The sequence below is a fragment of the Bidens hawaiensis genome, unplaced genomic scaffold (assembly GCF_021521415.1).
Source record: "Bidens hawaiensis isolate Kalapana, Puna unplaced genomic scaffold, B.hawaiensis_p1.1 tig00033817_1, whole genome shotgun sequence".
Taxonomy (NCBI): domain Eukaryota; kingdom Viridiplantae; phylum Streptophyta; class Magnoliopsida; order Asterales; family Asteraceae; genus Bidens; species Bidens hawaiensis.
The window spans coordinates 128398-150963 of record NW_027495807.1 but is presented as its reverse complement, the minus strand read 5'-3'; the positions used below and the strand labels follow the sequence as shown (position 1 = coordinate 150963).

At 32.7% G+C, this 22566-nt stretch overlaps 1 protein-coding gene across 1 annotated transcript; it reads right to left on the bottom strand.

The window, feature by feature from the left end:
• Window positions 1-11614: 11614 nt before the first annotated feature.
• On the bottom strand, window positions 11615-20167 carry LOC143585331 (putative transmembrane GTPase FZO-like, chloroplastic). The gene is made up of 12 exons (XM_077067144.1): window positions 19998-20167; window positions 18431-18772; window positions 16894-17435; window positions 16751-16819; window positions 15259-15456; window positions 15045-15176; window positions 14726-14812; window positions 13785-14219; window positions 13095-13259; window positions 12783-13016; window positions 12573-12688; window positions 11615-12019 (listed from the first exon to the last, which is right to left on the bottom strand). Exons 1-12 carry the CDS (start codon window positions 20155-20157, stop codon window positions 11734-11736), a joined length of 2766 nt encoding a protein of 921 aa, XP_076923259.1. The 5' UTR covers window positions 20158-20167; the 3' UTR covers window positions 11615-11733.
• Window positions 20168-22566: the final 2399 nt, after the last annotated feature.

Genomic DNA, 22566 nt, shown 5'->3' with positions numbered 1-22566 from the left:
TTGGCATGTTTGAGGGTATTTTGGTGTATTTTGACATGTTGACCCATCTGGGATATTTTCATTTACTTTGACACATTGTAGTCTTCGGTTTATTTTGACCGGTTTGTGCATTACATTGGTGATGGGTCACCGACTAGAGTTAAAATTTTGTGACTGTTCAATTAAAACATTTTAATGTATTTTGATGTTGGAGCAATTACTACTTTCTACCATTATAAATTTGAACGTCACCTAAGTAATTTTCCTAATTTGTTAAAACTTTATATAGATTTTTACGAGTTAAACTATTCCCATTTTTAAAAATAATTTTCACAAAGAAAGTACAAACTATTTTTTTTTTTTGCAAATTTTAAAAATTATTTTGCAATGTCAAAATATAGTTTTAAAAAACAAACAAAATCGAAGAAGAGGCCATATATGATGCATAACCTAATATTCATGACAACTATCTTGGATAACTCTAAGAAAATTTCAATGACCTAACTGTAATAAAATATATTACGAATGACTTAATTGAAACAATTGTAAAATCTTGTTATTATTTTATAAGATATCCTCTTTTTTCTAAGCAGCATATGTATATTTAATTTCTTTCTTTTTTTAAATATATATAACGGAGAGAAAAAGTAACTAAATTAAATCGGAGGCCAAATTTTACGTTTAATATAAACAAATCAAACATTATAAATTCATAAATTAATGAGATTTAATTAATTGATGCGTTTACGATGCCTCTCCTCCGTTATGAAATTTAATGTTTAATATAAATAAATCAAATATCATAAATTCAGAAATTAATGAGATTTAATTAGCTACTGATTTTACGAGGCCTCTCCTCCGTTATGAGATATACACCCTTCTTGGCGCATGCCTATAAATGCATGTCTATGAGAGGGACGTACTTATAATTTTCAGAGCGTGAAAATGAGTATATTTGCAACAAAAAACCTCTACCTCGTTTTCACTATATTAACTTGCTTTCTTATTGTACCTTCTCATAGCTCATGTTGGCTTTATGGGTACACAGTTCATATACTTAATGGCTTTCATGATGGATCACTAATTGTTGCTCGTGTGAGATCAGGAAACGATGATCTAGGGAATCACATCCTCGCGCCCAATCAAGACTATTCTTTTAGTTTTTGTCAAAACTACTTTCAAACTACTCTTTTTGGAGGAGATTTTGTTCACGGGTCTCAATCTGCGCATTTTCATGTCTTTGACATAGAAATAGGGAAAATTATCGGTCACTATGCTAATGCGAACAAAGATGTTTATTGGCTGCTGAAACCCGATGGGTATTACTTGTCAAAACAAAATAAACCGGAAAATGATCCGGCATGGATGTTTAGAGGGCGTTGGCAGTAAGAGATGTTTCCAAGTTGTTTATGTAACAGTTTTTATGTATTTTTCCTTAGTTCTAAAATAATTTGATAATAATATATTCAAATAAAATTATACTAACTATATGTTTGTTAAATCTTCTATAGCATTAGTTTATGGTTATTCGTGTTTTGAATTTATGATACTTATCATAATTTAAAAATCTTAACCGATAAAACAATAATTGACTAATGTTTTCGGTGTCAATGTCGGGCAAAAGTACCTTCTTAGGACAAAGGTGTATTAGTTGTTCAGAAAAAGAAAAATCCAATGTCGGGATATCATAGTATTCATGCGTGTGAAAACGGCCACATCCTTTTTTATGTTTTAAATAAAAATAAAAAAAAATTATAAAATATTAAAACATTACATAAAATTTATATAAAATACATGACATCATACGTTCGTACTAATTGAAAACATACTTATATATTTGTGAAAAAAAAAACTACTAAAATTTGATAAACGATCTGCACCCGAGTTGTTTTTCAGCCCGAGCCACTTAAAAACACAAACATAAAATACAAAAAAAGAAAAAGAACGAAGGGACTTCAATATCTAGTACTCATCGTCGTTATAGACAAAAAACATCGAAAACAAGATTTTAGACTTCCTGCTAGAAGTACTCGCGTCACACTTTAATGAACTGCATCAAATCTTAAACTATATTTATAACTAACATAATTTCAATTTCACTTTATTACCTATACCAAAGTTCAAATTACATAATGATCGGTCATACAACATAGTACAAGAACACATAAATGTTCTTCATAAAGGTAAACCATAATTTCGACCTATTAAGATGACAAATGTAGATTTTGAACATTAACTTGTAATGTTTTTAATCTTTCCTCCATTTTTGTAAGTTCGTTTTGAATCGTCACAACTTCATCTAATTTGCTTTGAGCCACTAATATGGATCGGAAATTGGTGAAGCCCATAGAAGAAAAGTAGAGTCAACTGTAAACCACGAGAAGGTAGACTAGGCGATTTGACCCGTTTTGGCATACTTTGGTGTAATCTGACCCCTTTGGTGTTTTTGTACGTGTATTTTGACCTGTTTGAGCCTATTTTGGTGTATTTTGGCATGTTGACCTGTTTGAGGGTATTTTTGGTGTGTTTGAACATGTTGACCCGTTTGGGGGTATTTTTGTTAATTTTGACCCATCTGGGATATTTTCGTTTATTTTGGTATGCTATAGTTTTTGGTGTATTTTGACCGGTTTATGCATTCCGTTGGTAAATGGATCACCTTCTAAAGTTATTTTGATGTGGGAACATTTACTACTTTCTACCATTAAAAATTTGAACGTCGCCTAAGTAATTTCCTAATTTTAAGCTTTTTACAAGTTAAAACTATTTTCCCCTATTTTTAAAATAATTTTTCCTATTTTTCAAAAAATTTAGTTTTTTTTTGTTACAATTTTTTTGTTTGCAAATTTTAAAAAATATTTTACAATGTCAAAATATAGTTTAAAAAAACTTAAAGAATAGGCCATATATGATACATTCATGACAACTATATTGGATTTGAATATTAAAGAAAAATTCAATAACCTAATTGGAACAAAATATATTATAAATGACATGATTGAAACAATTGTAAAAACTTGGTTATTATTTATAAAGATACCTTTTTTTCTAAATAGGGCATGTATATTTAATTTATTTTTAAAAAAATATATGATGGATAGAAAAAGTAACTAAAATAGATCAGAAGCAAAGTTTAACGCTTAATATATATAAATCAAATATCATAAATTCATAAATTAATGAGATTTAATTAATTGAGGCTTTTACAAGACCTCTCATTCGTTATGAAATTTAATGAATGTTTAATATAAATAAATCAAATATCATAAATTCAGAAATTAATGAGATTTAATTAACCAATGCTAATGAAATTTACACCCTTTTGGGCGCGTGCCTATAAATGCATGCCATATGAGAGGGACATACTTATAATTTTCAGAGCGTGAAAATTAGTATATTTGCAACCAAAAACCTCTTCCTCGTTTTCACTATACTAACTTGCTTTCTTATAATACCGTCTCATGGCTCATGTTGGACTTATGGGTATACGGTTCATATACTTAATGGCTTTCATGATGGATCACTAATTGTTGCTCGTGTGAGATCAGGAAACGATGATCTAGGGAATCACATCCTCGCGCCCAATCAAGACTATTCTTTTAGTTTTTGTCAAAAACTACTTGGAAACTACTCTTTTTGGAGGAGATTTTGTTCATGGGTCTCAATCTGCGCATTTTCATGTCTTTGACATAGAAATAGGAAAAATTATCGGTCACTATGCTAATGCGAACAAAGATGTTTATTGGCTGCTGAAACCCGATGGGTATTACTTGTCAAAACAAAATAAACCGGAAAATGATCCGGCATGGATGTTTAGAGGGCGTTGGCAGTAAGAGATGTTTCCAAGTTGTTTATGTAACAGTTTTTATGTATTTTTCCTTAGTTCTAAAATAATTTGATAATAATATATTCAAATAAAATTATACTAACTATATGTTTGTTAAATCTTCTATAGCATTAGTTTATGGTTATTCGTGTTTTGAATTTATGATACTTATCATAATTTAAAAATCTTAACCGATAAAACAATAATTGACTAATGTTTTCGGTGTCAATGTCGGGCAAAAGTACCTTCTTAGGACAAAGGTGTATTAGTTGTTCAGAAAAAGAAAAATCCAATGTCGGGATATCATAGTATTCATGCGTGTGAAAACGGCCACATCCTTTTTTATGTTTTAAATAAAAATAAAAAAAAATTATAAAATATTAAAACATTACATAAAATTTATATAAAATACATGACATCATACGTTCGTACTAATTGAAAACATACTTATATATTTGTGAAAAAAAAAACTACTAAAATTTGATAAACGATCTGCACCCGAGTTGTTTTTCAGCCCGAGCCACTTAAAAACACAAACATAAAATACAAAAAAAGAAAAAGAACGAAGGGACTTCAATATCTAGTACTCATCGTCGTTATAGACAAAAAACATCGAAAACAAGATTTTAGACTTCCTGCTAGAAGTACTCGCGTCACACTTTAATGAACTGCATCAAATCTTAAACTATATTTATAACTAACATAATTTCAATTTCACTTTATTACCTATACCAAAGTTCAAATTACATAATGATCGGTCATACAACATAGTACAAGAACACATAAATGTTCTTCATAAAGGTAAACCATAATTTCGACCTATTAAGATGACAAATGTAGATTTTGAACATTAACTTGTAATGTTTTTAATCTTTCCTCCATTTTTGTAAGTTCGTTTTGAATCGTCACAACTTCATCTAATTTGCTTTGAGCCACTTCTTGAATAGGCTCACCCACAAACTTAACATAATTTTCAAGACTATAGGTCGTCTCTAATAGATCTTTTTGCATTGCTTCTTCAAGCTTGTGTGCTAAATTATCAGCCGTGTGTTTTACTTTATCAACCACCTTTTGTCTTCTGCCCGGGAAATTTGCAATCGCTATGTATCTATCGCATAGAAAAAGATTCCATTGAATACCTAATACATAGTTTGTTATAAAACAATAATATCGATTTCAAGAATTTAAACACTAATATTAATATATGGAATTAACAAATGAGTAATTATATATACGAGTAGAATAATTATTAGGTAATTACATCATAGAGTAATTACGTAATTACTCTATGATGTAATTACATAATTATTCTGCTTGTATATATAATTATTTTACTTGATCCTCACGTTTAGCACGTTAATTTTATATGTACGTTAACTTTCCCCTATATGGAAAATAGTATATGTATCAACATGTCAAAAGGGTAAATAAATTTTATATAAAAAAAAGCTTTATTTATAATGCCTTAAACCTTGTACAACATTTTATTAATAAAAATATATTCATAGTTTTGTTGAAAACTTGATATAATATTATACTCGAATTATATTTGACACAAAGACTATTTATTAAAAATTTCAAACTTCTGGACAAAAACATTCAAAATATATTCATAGGCCCAAACCGGTTTTTTTTGTGCATGGCTTAAAGGTGCAAAAAAACCCGAACTCGGAATCGCACCCGAAATAAATACCAGGAACCGGTTATTTTAATACCCGGGTTTTTAATACCCGAACTCGTACCCGACCCTACCTGTAGGGTACGGATAGGGTATGCATTTCAGTACTAAAACCCGAACCCGAACCGGACCCGATTTGTACCCGGTAATACCCAAAAACCCGAACCCGTTCCAAACCCGGAACAGGGTTTTTCCAATACCCGAAGTATTTCAGATACTCGATGTATACCCGAAAAATATTTTAAAAATACCCGAAAAATACCCTAAAAGTGCAACCTTTTAAAAAGTCCGATCTATACCCGAAAATAGGGTATTCAAATACCCGGTTTTAAAATACCCGGTTCTATACCCTACCCGAACCCGATGCATATGGTATGGTTTTTAGAGGCAATACCCGGACCCGAACCCGACCCGGTTTTTATCAATACCCGATTTTCCAATACTCGGTCATACCTGAATCCGGTTTCATATCCAAACCAGGGTATTTGAAAAACCCGATTTGTGCACCTCTAACATGACTTGCCTTGGGTTTGGCTTTGAGGTCACAAAATGGGCCCAAACACAAAGTAAAAAGGATGATTTTTGTGAGGAAAATAATCATTATAAAGTTGGGCCGGCCCATCCGATGTTTGGGCTGTGTCGGTGGGCTATTATCAGATATATGGGTCGGCCCATCATATGAATGGGCTTTGTTGGTGGGCTATTATTAAATTTTTTGGTTTTAGTTGGGCCTCTCGTTTAGGCCTTCTAGATCATTGCATAATTTCTTGACATGTATATGAAAACTAGTGGCATATGTATTCATTAAAAAAATACATGTATTAACTTTCTTTAGACAAATTTATGACAATAGAGAGTTGGATCAAATGTTCTAAAGTTACCTTCTATCATGAAATGGGCTGCCTCCTTAAGTCCTGACACCGTGGAAAAAACTATATATATAGAGGATCAGATATACGTTAGAAATACCGACATGAAAACAATAAAAAAAAAGAGTGAAAGTAATATTCACCAGAGATGGAAGGGGTGAGGATGCCATCACCAACGGCCATGCTAGTCCCTAGCATTGCAACAAAGAGCAGTGCAAGCTTGCCAACTTGCTTTGCTCAAGACTTCTTTGAACTTTAGAAGATATCGTGTTATTGTTTGGCAACTGATCATGATGATGACTTGATAGCTCTTGGTCCTCCTCGGTTGCTCTCTCGGGATTACACCCACCTTCACGTGTCGGCATAGCTTGGTGTATAATGCAAATGTGCCCTTGTTATCCGAGTACTAATTAATCTATATATTTGGGCTAGCAAGCAAGCATGTGTTATAGAAAAAACAAGATACACTAGCTAGAACAGATTATTTATATTATTATAGTGTTTGATATATTTTCACAATATTTAAGTATAATAGGTAAAGTTTTCATTTAAAACTGAAAATATACTTTACAGTTATGACATGACTTACACCCATAGACTTAATGATAAAAGCAAATTTAGTTTAAGTTGAACATAAGACATGCAAACACACACACACACATAGTTAATTATACCGGACTTAATAATAAAAGTAAATTACCTTCACCATTGTCATTGGCGTGCAAAACAATCAACACATACTTGATGACCGGGATGAGGGTGATAGTGTAGAGAATCAAGGATATAACGCCTAAAACATCGTCGTTGTGTTTGATCTCGCCGTTTGAAAATGTGGTGGTGAAAACATATAATGGTGATGCCCCGAGCTCACCAAACACCACCCCATATACACATGAACGCTAGTTTCAGTATAACTCTCGAGTTACCCTTAATTAATTAACACATAATCATGAGATGTTTTGCAGTAAATATTATAAAAATAAAATAAAAGGTGGCTGATTACCAAGGTCTCTTTCTTAATTAACCACCTTTTATTTTATTTTTATAATATTTAATGTCAAACATCTCATGATCATGTGTTAATTAATTAAGGGTAACTGGAGAGTTATAATGAAACTAGCGTTCATGTGTATTGGGGGTGGTGTTTGGTGACCTCGGGACCTCACCATTATATGTTTTCGCCATCACATTTTCAAACGGCGGGATCAAACACCACGACGATGTGTTGGGCGTTCTTCCTTGATCCTCCACACTATCCCGGTCATCAAGTATGTGATGATTGCTTTGCACGCCAATGACTGTCATTGGTGAAGGTAATTTACTTTTATTATTAAGTCCGGTTTAATTAACTATATGTGTGTGTGTGCATGTCTTATGTTCAAGTTATATATTTACTTTTATTATTAAGTCTAGCGGTGTAAGTCACATCATCAGTGTAAAGTATATTTTCAGTTTTAAATGAAAACTTTACGTATTATACTTAAATTAAATATTGCGAAGATATATCAAACACTATAATAATATAACTAATCTGTTCTAGCTAGTGTATCTTGTTTTTTCTATAGCACATGCTTACTTGCTAGCCCAAATATATAGATTAATTAGTACTGAATTTGTTTTGGATAAAAGGGGGCATATTTGCATTATACACCAAGCTATGCCGACACGCAAAGGTGGGTAATCCCGAGAGAGCAACCCGAGGAGGACCGAGAGCTATCAAGTCATCATCATGATCAGTTGCCAAGCAATAACACGACATTATCAAAAGTTCAAAGAAGCCTTGAGCAAAGCAAGTTCGCCAAGCTTGCACTACTCTTTGTTGCAATGCTAGGGACTAGCATGGTCGTCGGTGATGGCATCCTCACCCCTTCCATCTCCGGTGAATATTACTTTTACTCTTTATTTTTTTAATTCTTCTCATGTCGGTTATTTCTAACGTATATCTAATCCTCTATATATATAGTTTTATTCGCGGTGTCAGGTAGTGATGAACTCGGTATCTTACCGGTACCGAACGTAGAAATTCGGGAAGTCAAGTTTTTTTAGCATAAAGGGCAATTAGATCATTTGGTTGACCCTTGTTGACTTTTCTGGTCAAAGTTAACTCTTTGACCCTAGTGTTTCAGTTGGGCCTCTCATTTAGGCCTTTTAGATCACTGCTTCATTTCTTAGTGGCATGTATTCATTAAAAAACACATATATTAACTTTTCTTTCTATGACAAATTTATAACATAAGAGAGTTGGGTCAAATGCTCTAAAGTTACCTTCTGTCATGAAATGGGCTGTCTCCTTTAGTCCCGACACCGCACATAAAACTATTTAGAGGATTAGATATACGTTAGAAATAACCGACATGAGAACAATAAAAAAAGAGTAAAAGTAATACTCACCGGAAATGGAAGGGGTGAGGATGCCATCACCGACAACCATGCTAGTCCCTAGCATTGCAACAAAGAGTAGTGCAAGCTTGGCGAACTTGCTTTGCTCGAGACTTGTTTGAACTTTTGATGATATTGTGGATCATGATGATAACTCGATATCTCATTAATTATATGCAGATGCTAACAAAGGTTTGATGCTAATGACAATAATAGATTAAGCTTATAAACATATCATTGAGTGACCAAAAAAAGTACTAAAGATTAAGCTTATAAACATCTTGATTTAAGTGTTAGGATTACTATCTATATATAGGGAAAGGGATTACTAATTAATTAATCTTTCTTGTTTATGTTGAACCTAAAAATACCCCACACCCTTTATACCTTCCATAAATATATGAAAGATAGTATAGGTAGCAGTTCAAGAATTATAAACACAGTTTGTTCATGATGGTTTTGTTTTCTTTTCAACATGTCAAAAGGGTAAATAAATTTTATAAAAAAAAGGTAGCTTTATTTATTATGCAATAAAAACTTTTACAGCATTTTATTAATAAAAAATATATTCATAATAGAAGGTTTAATATTAAAACTTTTACAGCATATTATTAATGATGATGTTATATTTAATGATCATTTCTTGAATTTGTTTTGTTTTGACAACAATGACGAGGATGAAGTTGATCTCAATCCCGTTGAAGATTGGAGCGCATGTGAACAACATTATGACAAGGATGTTGAGGATGAGGATTATGAGGATGTACGTGTTGTGTAGAAAAGTAGAGTCAGTAAGTGTAAACCACGGGAAGGTAGACTAGGTGATTTGACCCGTTTTGGCATACTTTGGTGAATTTTGACCCCTTTGGTAGTGTTTTTTGTGTATTTGCCTACTTTTGTGTATTTTGGCATGTTGACCCATTTAAGGGTATTTGAACATGTTGACCCGTTTGGGGGTATTTTTGCTTATTTTGACCTATCTGGGATATTTCGTTTATTTTGACATGTTATAGTTTTTGGTGTATTTTGACCGGTTTATGCATTCTGTTGGTAATGGATCACCTTCTAAAGTTAAAATTTTGTGACTGTTTAATTAAAATGTATATTACTACTTTCTACCATTAAAAATTTGACCGTCACCTAAGCAAATTTCCTAATTTTTTTCTTAAAAAAATTATAGCTTTTCACAAGTTAAACTATTTTTCCCCATTTTTAAAATAATTTTTGCAATTGTTCAAAAATTTTAGTTTTTTTTTACAAATTTGTTTGTTTGCAAATTTTAAAAAATATTTTGCAATATGATGCATAACCTGCTATGCTATTCAGGACAACTATCTTGGATTTGAATATCAAAGAAAATTTCAAAAACCTAATTGGAACAAAATATATTATAAATGACATGATTAAAACAATTGTAAAAACTTGGTTATTATTTTATAAAGATACATTTTTTTTCTAAATAGGGCATGTATATTTAATTTCTTTTTTTAAAAATATATGATGGATAGAAAAAGTAACTTAAAATAGATCAGAAGCAAAGTTTAACGCTTAATATATATAAATCAAATATCATAAATTCAGAAATTAATGAGATTTAATTAATTGAGGCTTTTACAAGGCCTCTCATCCATTATGAAATTTAATGAATGTTTAATATAAATAAATCAAATATCATAAATTCAGAAATTAATGAGATTTAATTAACCAATGCTAATGAAATTTACACCCTTTTGGGCGCGTGCCTATAAATGCATGCCATATGAGAGGGACATACTTATAATTTTCAGAGCGTGGAAATGAGTATATTTACAACCAAAAACCTCTTTCTCGTTTTCACTATACTAACTTGTTTTCTTATAATACCGTCTCATGGCTCATGTTGGACTTATGGGTATACGGTTCATATACTTAATGGCTTTCATGATGGATCACTAATTGTTGCTCGTGTGAGATCAGGAAACGATGATCTAGGGAATCACATCCTCGCGCCCAATCAAGACTATTCTTTTAGTTTTTGTCAAAACTACTTGGAAACTACTCTTTTTGGAGGAGATTTTGTTCATGGGTCTCAATCTGCGCATTTTCATGTCTTTGACGTAGAAATAGGGAAAATTATCGGTCACTATGCTAGTGCGAACAAAGATGTTTATTGGCTGCTGAAACCCAATGGGTATTACTTGTCAAAAGAAAATAAACCGGAAAATGATCCGGCATGGATGTTTAGAGGGCGTTGCAGTAAGAGATGTTTCCAAGTTGTTAATGTAACAGTTTTTATGTATTTTTCCTTAGTTCTAAAAAAATTTGATAATAATATATTCAAATAAAATTATACTAACTATATGTTTGTTAAATCTTCTATAGCATTAGTTTATGGTTATTTGTGTTTTGAATTTATAATACTTATCATAATTTAGAAATCTTAACCGATAAAACAATAATCGACTAATGTTTACGGTGTCAATGTCGGGCAAAAGTACCTTCTTAGGACAAAGGTGTATTAGTTGTTCAGAAAAAGAAAAATCCAATGCCGGGATATCATAGTATTCATGCGTGTGAAAACGGCCACATCCTTTTTTATGTTTTAAATAAAAATAAAAAAAAATTATAAAATATTAAAACATTACATAAAATTTATATAAAATACATGACATCATACATTCGTACTAGTTGAAAACATACTTATATATTTGTGAAAAAAAAAGCTACTAAAATTTAATAAACGATCTGCAACCCGAGCCACTTAAAAACGCAAAAATAAAATAAAAAATAAAAAACGAAGGGAGTTCAATATCTAGTACTCATCGTCGTTATAGACAAAAATCATCGAAAACAAGATTTGAGACTTCCGCTAGAAGTACTCGCATCACACTTTAATCAACTGCATAATTTCAATTTCGCTTCATTACCTATACCAAAGTTCAAATTACACAATGATCGGTCATACAACATAGTACAAGAACACATAAATGTTCTTCATAAAGGTACGCCATAATTTCGACCTATTAAGATAACAAATGGAGATTTTGAACATTAACTTGTAATGTTTTTAATCTTTCCTCCATTTTTGTAAGTTCGTTTTGAATCGATACAAGTTCATCTAATTTGCTTTGAGCCACTTCTTGATAAGGCTTACCCACAAACTTAACATAATTTTCAAGACTATCAGTCGTCTCTACTAGATCTTTTTGCATTGCTTCTTCGAGCTTGCGCGCTATATTATCAGCCGTGCGTTTTACTTTATCAACCACCTTTTGTCTTCGGCTTGGAAAATTTGCAATCGCTATGTATCTGTCATATAGAAAAAGATTTAATACCTAAAACACAGTTAGTTATGAAACAATAATATCATTTTCAAGAATATCAAGAGTTTTAAACACTGTTTGTTCATGATGTTATTGTTTTCTTTTCAACATGTCAAAAGGGTAAATAAATTTTATAAAAAAAGTAGATTTATTTATAATGCTTTACTACTTTTACAGCATTTTATAAATAAAAAATATATTCATAGTTTTGTTGAAAACTTAGAAATAATATTTGACACAAAAACGATTTATAGAAAATTTCAAACTTTTGGACAAAAGCATTCAGAATATTAATATATGGGATACGGTTAAACTGAATTATGTTTTATCTATGACAGATCAAACAAGATTTTTATTGCATGAAACCTTTTAAATCATTTTATAAAAAAACTCGAATATTATTGAAATAATATTATTTTCATAATCGGCAACACACGAACTTTTTCTAAAAAATCATTAACACATGGACAAAAAATTATCCGTTTTGACCCATTACCCAACTGGCCCCATCCGGAAATGCGGTAAGTAAGATGGAATACCCGCCAGCAGAGCAAAGCCCGAGCGCAAGAAGATCTTCTAAAGTTGTCGGTAGCACCGACGTCAAGAGTGAAGCTAATAAACTAGCGGTTCCTATTCCACCAAAGGTCCCTAAAAACTGTAACAAATTTAAAACACAGACTAATAATAAGCACTAAACACATTTGTAACAAACTAAATATAACATACATATATAATAATATAAAGCTCACCACTTCACGAATTTCTTGATCGAATAACTTGGAAGCAGCAGCAGCACTGAAGTCCTCTACTACTTTGATACTATATTCATTTTCTTTCTCGACCAACTTACGCGTTTCTGAAGACATAAACCGGTTGCCAGAGTCCATAACCGAAGCCCATTTTTTCTCAAATGTTTCCTCATAAAGTTCTACTTCGCGGGCGTTATTTGATTTAAGCCACTTCACATATTCCCCTAGTAATCTCTGCAAGTTAAAGATAATTTCATGATAATAAAAAAAAACAAGAAAAATGCAGTTTTTAAAAATTATTTATTTACTTACTTGTGATTCCAATACTGCTGGACCAAGGACATCGTTTCTGACGCTTGAGACCGCAGGCATCGGGGATTTATTGCCTCTAAATACGTATGACACCACGATATCAAGATTTGATAACCGTAGAGTTGAAACAATAAGATCCACAACCTGTGCTTGTGTTTTATCTATCTGCATTGAACAAATTTAAAAACAAAGTCTGTTATAAATCCAAAACATTTTCCTTAAAAAATTAAACTTTTTTTCATTAAAGCCGCACATACCGAAACTACATCACAGGCACAAAAATTCCCTTTAATATTCAAAACAAGACAACAAATTTAAAGTGCAACATGTTGATACCTCATCAAGGTACGTTTTGTATTTTCGAAAACTATAAGGCCATTTTTTTATTTTTTTGAGAAAGCAACAAATTTTACAAATAACATATTGAGATATCATGAAAGTGACTCTTTGTATTTTCAAATCTATAAGGGCAATATCGTCATTCGTAAATTCACACCACCAGATGACAAATGCCCGTAACTATTTAAGAAAAGCAACATCTTTTACCCAATAACATATGATATATCAAGAAATGAACTTCCTAAATATTTCAAAATGAAAGGTTTTTTTTCTTTTTCATTCGGAAAAATATGCCAAATGACAAAAATGCCCTTAAATTTTATTCCTAAAAAAGCCAGTTATATATCATACCAGTGACAAAGATTGTTTCTTCCATGATATGCTTTCGATTTCCATCTTGAATTTGTAACTTTTAACACTACTTATAAGCTCTTTTATTGAATTCAAATCTTTTTTGGCCCGTTGCAAATCTTGTTCCACAAGCTTTTGAGATGCAGAAAGCAGTTGTTCTGCAATCGCAAGCGGTGTTTCAAGTTTAAGTTTCATTCTTTCGGTTCCTGTACTTGTGGACCTGTCTAAAAAGCTATATAAATACTTCTCAAGATCATAAAAGCTTGTTGTTTCCCAATAAGAATCGGCCCCGGTCAACTCCTCACGCGTTTCTTCAATATTGGCTGTTTTTAGTTTTCTTTTAAGGGCAGATCTGGCGGATACGGGAAATAATATTACTTCGTTGTTCAACAGCTTTTGTGTGTTCTTTTTGATAAATCCAACTGCTTCCTCAAGCTGCATAGATACATGTTTAGATAAGCCTTAATTCGTGGTGGAAAATGAGCATGTTGAGTAACGGGTCAAAACGGGTTGGGTTGACCCGCAAACATATTATGGTCCATCTTTATAGAAAAATATATACAGATAGTTAATGTGCACTTATGAATAGGAAAATAATATTGTTACAACAATAATCTAAATCTTTGTGTGGTTGTATGCAATAAAAATAGACTTTCAAACTGTATGACCCGTTCCCATATTAGCTAAAGTAGCTGATTTGACCCATTTGAGAATTGAGATAATACAACCCAAATAAGCAAATGGGTCAAAACTATCTAGGGGGGGTATCTGGATGTTCATTATTGTGATTTCAAAAAAGTATACACTTTAATGAAGTTAATATTTAATATATCCTCAAAAAATAATTTTATGGAAATGGTCCGAATCTAGTTATTACAAGTAACACATCCAAACACCCCCCTCCCCCCCTGAAAAAAGATCGAAGGGAATAATATACAAACCTCAACAGGCGTTTGGTATATATCAGATTTATTCAGTACAAAGACAACTTTTTTCTTCCATTGTTGTGTGTAACGCAAAAAAGCAACCTGAAAATCACCAAATAAGATTCATAATAAGCATTAGAATAAAGAAATGTGTCACAAGACATGTAAAGGTGGCATTTTTTATCGGTCAAAGGTTCGTGTTGTGTTCTCGCTCTAAAGGGGTAAATTGGTAACTTTTTACAAGATGGCTAAAGTGGTAACTAGTTAAACAGATCAAGAAAGTAAATAGGTCAAAAGTATAGTTTTTTAAACTAACACTAACACATATTTATACCTCGCTTTCGGTTAATGGGCGATCAGCAGAAATAACAAAAAGAAGCAAATCTGCTCGGGGCACAAACTCCTCAGTCAAACGTTGTTGTCTCTGAAGAATCACATTGGTTCCTGGTGTATCAACAATGATCATCTGATATACCAAAAATAAATAAATAAGTAATTGTATAGAACAAAAAATGGACTGTAAATAAATATAATTACTAATTACTCACGTGCTCAAGTATCGGTGCAGCTATATAACATATATATTGGCCATCCGGATGCCTTTCACAGCGTTGTTGCTCACTAGATTCAAGCTCAGAATACCTTAAAAAAGTTATCTCATTTGTTGTAGGAATAACTCCATCTTTAAGGTATTTCCTCCCAAGAAGAGCATTAATGAAAGTCGATTTTCCAGAATTAAATTCACCCTGCAAGCTTAACTTCATTAGAAAATCATGATCAACTGAAAAAAAATGAAAAAAGAAAATCCCCGGGAATCTTAGCAATAGATAAGAAGTCAAAATTTAAGAAATTGGCTAAATATAAATTAAAAAAAAAAATACTTTTCAATCTAAATTGTTTTACTACAAGAAATCATTATTTCAACACAAGTATTTGTAAACATGTATAATACGTTAGTGGCGGGTCAACCAAATACGTATTGACTTTTGACCCACATTATGACTTTACCTATTTTAACCTGTTATTACCCGACCCGTCCACTTTTTCACACATACCAACTTGGTTTCATATTAAATTTATGCCCTAGTGTTCAGTTTCATAATGTTGATTATAAATAAATGCAAAATATGTCACAGAACTCTGAGGTTAACCATTAACCAACAGAAAAATGTCAAAAGCACAGCTTTTAACAAACTGCTAATCCTAATGTTACTATTACCTATGTTGGGTCGAGATACTGTACAATAATGCATTAACGTACGATAGGTACGCGAGACGCTCAAAGACAAAAAAACAAAGGCAAAAATACTAAAACGCTCAACCTAAACTAAAACGCTCAAAAACGATTTTCGTGAAAAAAAGTTTAAAATTGATCGCTTACGATCCAAAACTATTTTTTTCGGTGAACCAATGATTAATTGGATATGTATTGACGATTCCGAGATGTTGGGATGTGATTTGGATCGATTTCGTGAAAAAAGGGGATTCGCGTACCTATTGTACGTTAAGGTATTATTATATTGGATCTTTTCTCTACTTATGTTACTATTACTTATTTACACACTTTTAAACTAGTATTAGTCATCATCATCGTACTCAGTATATCCCACCAATAGCAAAGCTATGGTAGGGTCTGAGGAGGGTAAGATGTAGACAGCCTTACCTCTACCCCGTAGGAATAGAGAGGCTGCTTCCGGTGAGACCCCCGGCTCGATAGTAGTTTTGCATCAAGCCTTGGACTAAGGCACATAGCACTCAACCATCGGGACACCGGCTGATTGGTGCATGTACCCTTGTCTTTCGACTATCAACGCCACCATATGACGCCTGATTAACCTTCTGCCACTTTTAACGTTATTTTCACGAGATTAGTAAAATAACGTCAAAATTAGTGCAATTAAACTAGTATTAGTGTAAGTACCAAATGTGAGTTGAATGTTATTTTGTAACAAATATTAAATAAAAACCATTTGAAATTAAGAGCTAATACCAACTTACACCCGCGCAACCAGAATTTGTTGAAGTTTAGCGCTCAATTACCACTATAACCAATAAGAACGGCTCACTGAGGTGTGAAACTGCATCATTCAGAAGTGAAATTTCCTCCATCTGAAATAATAATCCATCTAAATAACTAACTTTAATGTAAGTAAAAAAAACATTTAGCAATATCAAAAGATCACCAGAGGCGAAGCTCTCTGTAAAACATCAATCGTTTCAAGCAGCAACGATCTCTCGGCTTGTATCAACTCTTTTTCTCGGTCCACCAAGTTGACAAAACCCGCATACCCCTTTCCACTCGGCAGCCCGTTTGACTGGTCAAACTCCAACCCGTTACTTAAAGCTTCCATCTTTTTATCAGATGCATACATGCTATAAATTTTGTTCAAAGCATTATTTTCCAACAACTTTAATCCTTCCAATGAAACAACCAAACCACTTGCTCTACATTGTAATAAAAACGCCATCTCGTTTAATAATTTATCTTCGTTACTTGAATCAACGTATACGAAAATTGGAATCTTGATTTGATTGATTGCAGAAGTCGATGATTCGTCCATGACTTGTTCTTGACTGTTGTCATAGATTAAAAAATCAGCACCTTCAAAACTAGAGCCATTAATGGCGGCGTTTAAATGTTGCACTTCTCTCCCGATTAGTGGAAGAAATACAGAGTCGGATTTCGAATCCATTATTGTATTTCTTGCAACAATGGCAGGTAAACCTGTTTCAAAATATGTAAAAAATACATAAGCAGACTCTTATTTGGACAAGGGAAAACAAACTTCAAATGGGCATAACTAGGGCTATGATTGGAGTTACGGGCCCAAAACCAGCGGACGGAAAGGACTTGATGAGTCGGATCATGTGGCCCAGCTGCCAGACCCGAATTCCTTGTCCTAAAGTCTCGATTTTGTCAATCAGGATTTTCCCTCAATTTCATCAGTATATACTGTTTCCCTCTTTTAGCGTTAAGACGCGTAAATCATTGATTAGCATACTTTACGCGCCTATTTATGATTTTAATTTAAAATTTTATTAGTCAATTTTTAATTTCAAAAAGTTGACAAACCTTTCAAATTTTGAAAATCACTATAAAATATTCACTATTATCGTTTGTGCTAGGGGTGTTCATGAAACCGAAAAAACCAAATCAAACAAGGACCGACGGCTTGGTTCTATGTTTTTATAAAAAGCGAACTTACGGTTGATTTCTTGGTTTTGCGTGTAATAAAAACCAAAAAAACTGAACCGAACTTCTAGATTTTCATTTTTTTTATTTTAAGTAGTTTATAATAACTTAACAAATATGTAATTCACATATTAAAGCCCAAATGTGTAATAATCAATTAGTTACTAATCAACAAAATAATTTAGCCCTAAATTACTTATTTTGGGCCAAAAATTTAATTTTTCAAGCTCAATTGGCAAAACCAAAACTAAACGTTTTTCAAAAATCCAAAAACTGAAGTTTTAGTTTTAGATCGGTTTTAACCCAAACCTAACCGTGCACACCCATCGTTTGTGCTTCCGCTTTACGCCATATCAGAAAGGCATAATTTAGGAACCTTATTATGTTAACCTATTAAATTAATCCAATTTGGATCTAGGCCAACAAAAATGCATAATATAATACCTAATCAAATTCATAAAATATATGCATAATTACAAAATTTGGGCAAAATCAAGAACTTCAAATGCAACAAAAAAAAAACTAACCTTGATCAGAAACCACCACACCACTAGCATTAACAGCAGTTGCAATATCAACCCTCTCTGATACCAACAAATAAGCCCTATCTTTAATAACCGCTTTCAACAAACAAGCAGCATCATACAACACCCTCCCACTCCCATCTCCACATTTTAAAACCACCACCCCAACTATCCCCGAAACCGCTTGATCAACAACGTCGATAACCGCCTTCCCGCCAGATATCACTTCTTCAGGGTTTAGTTGAAGCACCACATTTGGAATTTTGATCTCCGGTCGCTTGTACCCGCCCGGGAACAATGTTCTTTGGGGTTGTTGGTTTTGGTTGGTGTTTGAGACGAAGGAACCTATTAAACACAATGTAATTAGTAGAATGTCAGAGATAGTTTTATGCAAATTTGTGTTCAGTATATAACTACTCATCTTGTGAAACCATAATAGATTCGGTACCCACTTTTCCATAAATTCGGTATTGGTTACTATACCGAGATGAGCATTTTGTAACAAGTACCGGTATTGTACCGATAGATTCAGTTTGTGTGAGCAATAGCCAAACCGTTAACCGAAAACACAATTAACTGAAAACTGAACTAACTAATAATCGGTTATTGGTTTTTCTGTGTACCCTTGGTTAACCAAAACTAAGCGAACCATCGCTATTTTTATATATTTCTAGTTTGCGTTATCCAAGGGTACACAGAAAAACCAATAACCGATTTTTCGTTAGCTCAGTTTTCAGTTAATTCGGTTTTATTTCTAGTATTTGTACCTCCGTTTCATGTATTTATGTCTCCATTTAAGGTATTTCTAAGCAAAAACTTTAGCCTATGTTTGGTCTTGGACTCTTGGTTATTAACCAAACCGAAAACTGACAAACTAACCAAATTAACCGAACCGATTTCAGTTCATTGGATGATTTTGTAAAAAAAACGAATTTCAGTTTTCAGTTACAGTGGAGTGGAAATGGAATAACCGAACTGATATATGCCCACCCCTAGATATAATAAGGCATTCCGTACCCACTTTTCCATAAATTCAGTATCAGTATTTTCGGTACCGGTACCACCAGTACAATACTCACTACCTACTTTTCCATAAGTTTGATAACAATTTTGAATTTAAAATTTGGTATCAGTATTTTCGGAACCAGTACCGCCAAGTACTCACTACCTACTTTTCCATAAGTTTGATTACAATTTGAATTTAACTTTTTGGTATCAGTATTTTCGGTACTGGTATTCGGGTATGGTACCAATATCATAGTCATCCTCCCTATTCTCCTTAATTACAATTATCAATAAAATCTTACAATTTTTTTTTCTTTTTTGAGGGGTATAATAATACATAAATTAATTAAAATTTACACCGGGACAATTACAGACTAACGGCACATAGACGGGCAACAAGCTGCGCCGCTACCCCTTACAATTTCGAATGTTTTTTCATTAATATAATAAAAAGGCATCGAAACGATTACAGTAAAGTGGCAGGTAAACTGGATAAGAGAGTAGGTTTAACTTTTAACTATTTTACAACTACACACACACATAAGAGAGTTTTAAGTTAACTAACCATTCTTGTCTATGCAAGTAGTGATGGAGATGGTGGTACGGCGGTGGTGGTGGAGGTTGAACAGTGATGGAGGACGGTGGTGGTGGTGGGTGGTGGTGGAGAGTGGACGGTGGGGTGGTGGTGTTGGGTGGGTAATTGAGTGGTGGAGTAATGAGACCATTAGTGTATGTATGTGTTTGTGAGTGTGTGTGAATAATATGTTATCTTGAGATTTATTATTATGTGGAGGTGATGATGATATGATGGTCCGAGATTTCGAATTATTATTCTTAACCCAACACTTTTGTCGGTAGTTGTAAAATGGCAACCGGTGACTTTTTTTTATTCACGTGAATATTATTTTAGACTACTCTCGTTCATAATTCTATATTACAATCCTAATGATTAAGAAAAAAAAATGGCATAAATGGTGCAAATGAATCGGCTAACCCATCTAGATTGCAATCCCTCCAATAATGGCCACGTGTCACTATATCTTTGGATGTGTTTTTATTTTATTTTTTCTTTTTAATTCATAACAATTATTTATATATATATTTTGATTTTTGTTTTATAACTTATTATATTTGACTTTTTTAAAAAATCTAAAAACATAGTCTTACTTAGTTTTTTTTGTGAGCATTCCGGTATAAATTTCGTTAAAAATGGAGTTTGTTTAAAAAATTTATTTTTTATATAAAATTTTAGTTTTAACCATTATTGAATTATCTTATTTGAACCACTAGTTTTTTATTGGTTAGTCAGATTTTTTGGATAAGATTCATAATCTAAAAAATCAAACATTATCTGTTCACAAAAATAAAATAAATATCTAAATTTGTATTTTAACCCTATAAATATTATAAAAACTTTCATATTCACTCACACCTTCCATCTCTATCCGATTTCATATTCCTACAATGAATCATCAATTTTCAAACTTTCACATGAATCTTGGAGATTCTGAAGATTATCTCAATACCCAATTCTATGAAAACTCTCAGCCTTTTTCAAATCCAACTCAAGTTCATGTCAATGAAAACACTTCACAACATACCTCACAAATTTCAGAAACCCAACCCCGAAAGTGGGATGTTGATGAAGATGTCGCTTTAATGTCATCCTAGTTTCTAGCTGGTGAAGATAAAGTTCAAGGTAAAAACAAAAGAAAAAAAAAATTGGGAAGAAGTAAGGAAATTGTACGATGCAGCTCGAGAAGAAAATCCAGAGAAGCTTGGTATAAGGAATGCGAATCAATTAAAAGGTCGTTTTAGCCGACTTAGCGAAAATGGGAGTAAATGGGTTGGTGCGTACAAGGCAGCATATCGTGCAAGAAGAAGTGGAATGAGCATGAAAGAAATTGAGAATAATGCTCATAAAATTTACGAGCAAGATGGGGGGAAGTTTAACGACACTGTCGTTTTTAATGAAGTTATGTGTAAGCACCCTAGGTGGGATCTAGAGATTAACCTTGATGCAACACGTTCCCGTCCTGAATGTGAAGTGGGTGATGAAGAAAGCGCTGAAAGCACAAAAAGAACAAGGACTACCGAAGAAGGGGACTATGTCAATTCCAACCCAGACACACCAGGTAGTGGTGGTTCAACAATTCAGCGTCCAACAGGTAGAGATGCAGCCAAAAGTAAAGCAAAAGGAAAAGGTAAGGTTTCTGAGGAGTTTACTGAACAGCTTCGTGTATTGAACCTTACTAGAAATGATAAAATTGAACTCATGAAAAAAAGACTTGAGTTTGAAAAAGAAAAGGAAGAAAGGAAGCGAGAGCAAATAGAAAAGAAGCGGGAGGAAATGGAAGGGAAGCGGGAGGAAATGCAATATATGCAGTTGACAGCACTATTGCAAAAGCCGTTGTTATCGCCTGAAGAAGAAATGATGAAGCGTCATCTGATGAGGAAGCTCTATGGGTTCGTCTAATTAAATCCGGTTCACCGTGTGTTTTAATTTTAGTTGGTTTGTTATGCATTTGTAATATATTTGGTTTTTATGTATGTGTGTTTTACTTTATGCATGTAATATGTTTCATATGTAATCTATTTCACTAGTTTGTAATGCATATGTACTATATATCCAACATTATATTCGTTTTACTGGATGTTTAGTTTTTTGTATATATAAGATAATCTAGCATTATCAACTACATATCCAACATTATCTTCGTTGCCACATGTCACGGTTTTACTCATTGCTTGGATTTTGTTTAGATAAAATAATCTAGCACTATCAACTACATATCTAACATTATCTTTGTTGCCACGTGTCACTGTTTTACTCATTGCTTGGATTTTGTTTAGATAAAATAATCTAGCATTATCAACTACATATCCAACATTATCTTCGTTGCCACGTGTTACTGTTTTACTCATTGCTTGGATTTTGTTTAGATAACATAATATGGCGTTATCAACTAGATATCCAAACGTTATCTTTGTTTCCATGTGTCACCATGTTACTGGATTCTTAGATTTTGTTTAGATATACCAATATCATGTTAATATTATTCTATATAAATGAGAGTATAACATTGATAGAGTGTTATCCAATAATAACTCTTCCTTTCTTAAGTATTAGAAAA

Bases quoted from the DNA above. Each gene is read 5' to 3' on its own strand.
- LOC143585331 (XM_077067144.1), bottom strand. From the start codon at position 20,157: ATGGTCTCATTACTCCACCACTCAATTACCCACCCAACACCACCACCC. The intron at 16,820-16,893 runs GTGATCTTTTGA...TTATTATTTCAG, and splicing joins TACAGAGAGCTTCGCCTCTG to ATGGAGGAAATTTCACTTCT. The intron at 14,813-15,044 runs GTATAAATATGT...GGTGATTTTCAG, and splicing joins GCCCATTAACCGAAAGCGAG to GTTGCTTTTTTGCGTTACAC.